The sequence below is a fragment of the Myotis brandtii genome, unplaced genomic scaffold (assembly GCF_000412655.1).
Source record: "Myotis brandtii unplaced genomic scaffold, ASM41265v1 scaffold2089, whole genome shotgun sequence".
NCBI classification, from domain to species: domain Eukaryota; kingdom Metazoa; phylum Chordata; class Mammalia; order Chiroptera; family Vespertilionidae; genus Myotis; species Myotis brandtii.
The window spans coordinates 233,685-238,464 of NW_005357800.1; the positions used below are offsets into that span (position 1 = coordinate 233,685).

At 64.3% G+C, this 4,780-nt stretch overlaps 2 protein-coding genes across 2 annotated transcripts in view; one reads left to right on the forward strand and one right to left on the reverse strand.

Moving 5' to 3' along the window:
• Positions 1 to 1,252, forward strand: part of ODF3 (outer dense fiber of sperm tails 3) — a 3,381-nt gene extending 2,129 nt beyond the window's left edge. The window contains exons 6-8 of the mRNA XM_005865644.2: positions 25 to 146; positions 742 to 882; positions 1,013 to 1,252. Coding sequence (XP_005865706.1) covers positions 25 to 146; positions 742 to 882; positions 1,013 to 1,102 — 353 coding nt within the window. The 3' untranslated portion in view covers positions 1,103 to 1,252. The remainder of the gene's footprint in view (positions 1 to 24; positions 147 to 741; positions 883 to 1,012) is intronic.
• Positions 1,253 to 2,390: 1,138 nt separating this feature from the next.
• BET1L (Bet1 golgi vesicular membrane trafficking protein-like) overlaps positions 2,391 to 4,780 on the reverse strand; it is a 3,471-nt gene continuing 1,081 nt past the window's right edge. Inside the window, exons 2-3 of the mRNA XM_014539189.1 lie at positions 4,640 to 4,696; positions 2,391 to 4,526 (exon numbers count right to left, since the gene is read on the reverse strand). Coding sequence (XP_014394675.1) covers positions 4,359 to 4,526; positions 4,640 to 4,696 — 225 coding nt within the window. The 3' untranslated portion in view covers positions 2,391 to 4,358. The remainder of the gene's footprint in view (positions 4,527 to 4,639; positions 4,697 to 4,780) is intronic.

Sequence of the window (4,780 nt, forward strand, 5' to 3'; positions counted from 1 at the left end):
GTCTCAGCCCTGTGCCCCCCGCAGGCCCTGCCGCCTACATGCTGCCCATGGTGATGGGGCCCCACACGGTTGGCAAAGCCTCCCAGCCCTCCTACTCCATCAAGGGCCGCAGCAAGCTGGGCGGCTTCAGCGAAGACCTGCATAAGGCAAGGGGCGCCCGGGGGGCCCGTCTGACCCCTCTCCCAGGACCCCCCGTCTGACCCCACCCTCCTGAGGCCCCTCATCGCTTCACCCCTTGGGTGTCGGCCACGTGCCTGGGCCACATTCGAGGGCGGAGGAGGGCTGAGCAGCAAAGGGGTCCCCGGGGCCCTGTGTTGGCAAGGGCGGCTGGCAGGAGGTGGGAGGACACATGGAGCTGTGAGCACTGGGGGAGGGCTCCGGAGGTGGGCTTATACTGAGCCGCTCCGACGACCCTGCTGTCCAGCCCGCCCAGCGCCAGGCCCACAGGACAGGTCCCAGCGGGCAGCGGCCTCTCACAACTCACAGGGGGGATGAGCCGGGGCTGCCACACGCTGGGGCGTCACTGCCACCACAAGGCTGAAATCAGGGGCGGGGGGAAGATGTCCACACAGAGGGACCCACAGCACTGGGGCTTCATTGCCATGGGGAACGCTGTGGAGACAGGAGGGCCCTGACCCACAGACACAGTGACTCGGGGCCGGAAACCCCAGCCAGCACTGGCCCTGGCCTCCGGGTCACATGCCTTGGCAGCCAAGCCTGTCTGAGCCTCTCGCCTCCCAGACCCCAGGTCCTGCGGCCTACCACCAGACCGACGTGCAGGTGACGAAGTTCAAGGCTCCCCAGTACACCATTGCGGCCCGAGTGGAGCCCCCGGGGGACAAGACCCTCAAGCCAGGACCAGGAGCCCACAGCCCCGAGAAGGTCTGGGAGCCCGAGGGGTGCAGGGAAGAGGGTGGGGCCAGGGAGACCCGGCCCAGACTGGCTGGGGCGGGAGATGGGCCTGTGGGGTGGGGGCAGGGGTGCCGGCCCCTCACAGCTTCTCCTCCGCCAGGTGAAACTGACCAAGCCCTGCGCCCCCATCGTCACCTTCGGCATCAAACATTCCGACTACATGACCCCCCTGATCCTGCAGGTGGACTAGCCCCGGGCGGGGCAGGGACGGGCAGAGCCCAGCCACCACCCGCCTGGCCCGCGGGCCGAAGCATGCTTCTTTGGACAATTATGACATTTTTCTATGCATCCCCTTGCTAATTGTGTGCCCACATATATAATAAATCATGATTCCATTTGCTATGGACTTGTCTTGGGTTAGGGGCCGGCGTTGCCAGCCTGGGGTCTGGGCAGACAGGAAGGCTGGGGGGTGAGGCTGCCCTGACCCCATGGGCACACCTGTGCCTCTCCCACACGCTCTCCCTTCCCGATGGGCTCTCCCCACCCCAGAGAAGGGGTCTGTTCCGCCCCTCGAATCTGCAGTGACCGCCCCGAACTGCTGCTGGGTGACTTCTGGGCTGGGCCACACAGCACACGGAGGACACACGCCTGCCTGGACACCCACCCTCCCTTGCTCCCCGCTTCAGCAACAGCACCACGTTGTGGGGCGCAGCACCTGAGCAGCTGGCCCGTCCGACCTCTGCTCACCCAGCGCTGCCCTGCAGCCGTGGGAGTAACCGCTGGTGATGCAGCCAGCCTGTCCAGGTGAGGCCTGGCATCCTGTCCTGTCCCAGCCACTAACTGTGGGGCATCGGTCACCTGTGACTTTTTAAAAAATATTGATTTCAGAGAGGGAGAGGGAAACATCGACGATGAGAATCACTGACCCGCTGCCTCCTGCACGGCCCCCACTGGGGATCGTGCCCCGACCAGAAATCCAACCACAACCTCCTGGTTCACAGGTTGACGCTCAACCACTGAGCCATCCAGCCGGGCTCACTGCGATTTGACTGACGTTTGGGGGGGCTTTTTTAGCTTGCACAGGAGGATATGTTATTAATTTCAGAGAGACAGGGAGAGGGAGAAACATCAATGTGAGAAACACCAACCAGCTGCCTTCTGCATGCACGCTGACCGGGACTGAACCCGTGACCTCCTGGTGTACTGGGTTACACCCAGGCCACTGAGCAGCCCGGCCACGGCTGAGTGACTTGGAAGGGTGCCCTGATACATCCCAGCCAGGCAGGCAGCACAGGACAGGGCAGGTGTCAGCTGTCGCATGGTCACTCACTGGCCCCATACGAGGCGATGCAGCCTTGCCCCTGGCTGAGTTACTGAACCTGAGCAGAGCACGCGTCTGAGGGAACGAGTGAGGAGGCGCAGGGACCTGGGAGAACCCCAAGAGGGGAATCAGGCGGGCCCAGCCCCTAGGTGCCCACAGCATGCAGGGACCGGGGTCAGTGCCACAAAGCCCTCTCAAGCCCAAGGAAATGAGGCTGTTTATTCCAAATTTTTATTGTCTTGTCCTTGAGCTGTGGGGGAGCCTGGCAGGTCGTCCTCACAGGACATGGGCTGCTCTTAGGGCTCAGTGTCAGCAACCCTCCCAGCAGAGTTAGGTGGTGTGCGCACAGCACACCCGTGCTGAGCAGGGTGATGGCCTGCGTGCCGCCTTCATGGAATCCACCCTCACACAAGGAGAAGCAAGAAGTCCAGGCCCCAAAATGGCTGAAGTCGCAAGGGGCCCTGGGGACAGACGGAGGGGGGCAAGCACAGCGAGGAGTCAGAGCAGGACGCTCCCGGAGGCCGCCCGACAGAGCCTGCACTCCTCATCGCACCCGCGAGAGGCAGAGCCCCGGGGCGTGGTAACCTCGTGCCATAGCAGAGCCATGTTCTCTGGGCGAGGCCAGCACCGCAGGCCAGGGAGGCATGGGGGCCGTGGAGCGCGGGCTCAGCCGTCTGCAGGACTGGGCGGAGGCATGGCAGGCAGCGGCAGCAGCGTGGTGATGTGCACAAGCCCCCATGACGGGGTTCACTGGAGAGAAGCAGAGGCTGAGCCAGAGCTGAGGCGCACGGGGTCACAGGGCTGGACCATCATCGAGGGAAGCAGCCCCAGAGACAGGTGGGTTCGAGGGCTCCGTGACATCAGCATGCGCTGGAGGGCAGGGCAGACAGAGCAGAGCCCTTGGACCCCTCCCGGAGGCCGAAGGGCCCAGCCAGGTGCGCTGGAGGACACCACGGTGACCGTGAGGACAGGCTCGGCCTGCTGGGAGGAGCAGCGGATGGCAGGAGCCAAGAGGCCCCGTGGGGTAACCGTGCAGGCAGGTGGACAGTGGGCCGACAGCCTGCAGGCAGTAATGGGAGAGACTGGGAAAGCAGAGGATAGGAACAAAGCCATGAAGGACAGAGCCAATAACTGGCTCTATGTGAAGACAAGGGCACTGGGGTCTCCCTGGGGTGAGAAGCCGCTGGCCTGGGGTTTGGTTTGTGTGGGCACAGGGCCTGCCAAGTGGGCAGTTAGGGCCCGGGGACAGGCCATCGGGAGGACAGGCTGCAGAAGCTGGGGAGAAGGCCTGGCTCAAAGCTCCCTCACAGCACGGGAGACTCCCTGTGGGAGGAAGGGCTGGCTTGGTGCAGAGGGAATTACCCAGGGACCCTCAAGAAGTGACCACAGGTCCTACGAACAGGGTCCTTACAGGGAAGCCCGCTGTCAAGACCCATAGAAACGTGCACGCACATGCACACGCTGCCCGACTCTGAATTGCCAAAAAGACCTGCTTCTAGAGCCCTGGTCTCCAGGAAATGCATCTTTGGGTGGATCCTCAATCCTGAGAAAATGTGGATTTCTGCTCTTGGATACACGGCCGCGAGATCCAGAAGGCTGGGGCCTGGGGCCCCCAGCCAGGACTGCATTCCACTCCTTCATCCGCACCACCTGCTCTTCCCCGGAGGTCTGGCTTCAGCTGCGGGACTGGAGGGCAGGCGAGGCTGAGATCGAGGCCGAGCGGGGCCCTCAGCACCGCCGCCCACCCCACTGTGCTCGGCAGCCCGGGGCAGGAGGAACTGCCACCCTGGGCTGGAACCCACGTGGGGAAGATGGCGCTGATCTGAGGTTCGCAGCCTCACCGGCTTCCGTCAGATCCAGGCACCTGAGAGCAGACGCAGCCTTTCCCAGACAAGGATGGGGTGTCAGAGCCGAGGGCTGGGGAAGGGCTGCAGGCCACGGGCGGCCATGTCCAGGGTTCCCGGCTGCTCTGCTCCTAGGAGGCTGACGGTGCCGCGAGCACCTGGGGCCCCTGCGCCAGCCACACAGCTCAGGTCGGAGGCAGCTGGTCTCCCAGCCACACGGGAGGAGACCCTAAGCCACGGTCACCATGTCAAAGCAGTGTTAGGCAGCAGGGCCTCTGCAGCCAGGCACGGGGCAGGAGGCCCTAGTTGCCCAGGGCACCCCCAGAGCCAGCTCCACTGGCTCACGTCCTTGCTCTGGACAGGAGGTAGTAGAGGATGAAGAAGACCACGATCAGACCCCCCGCCACGCCGCACAGCAGCTTCCGGTTGTCTCGCCCAGACCGCGTCATCGTGGAAAAGCGCTTCACGCTCCCCGTGAGCAGGCCTGTCATGCTCATGAAATCCGAGCCCTGGGGGCGAAACACAGCACGGTCACACGGGCAGAGCCTCCCCGGTCCCCAGGGCTGCCCAGCGGGCAGAGGGCAGGGCTGACCAAGACACGCGTGCAAGTTGCAGACCTTACCATGCCGTCCAGGTACCGGTTCTGGTCCTCCGTATCCCTATCGATGTCCAGGGCCAGCTGGTCAGGACACAGAGGGAGTGGGGTCAGGCCAGGGCACACCCACTGCACAGGACCTGGCCTCCCCCCCCCCCCCCCCCCCCC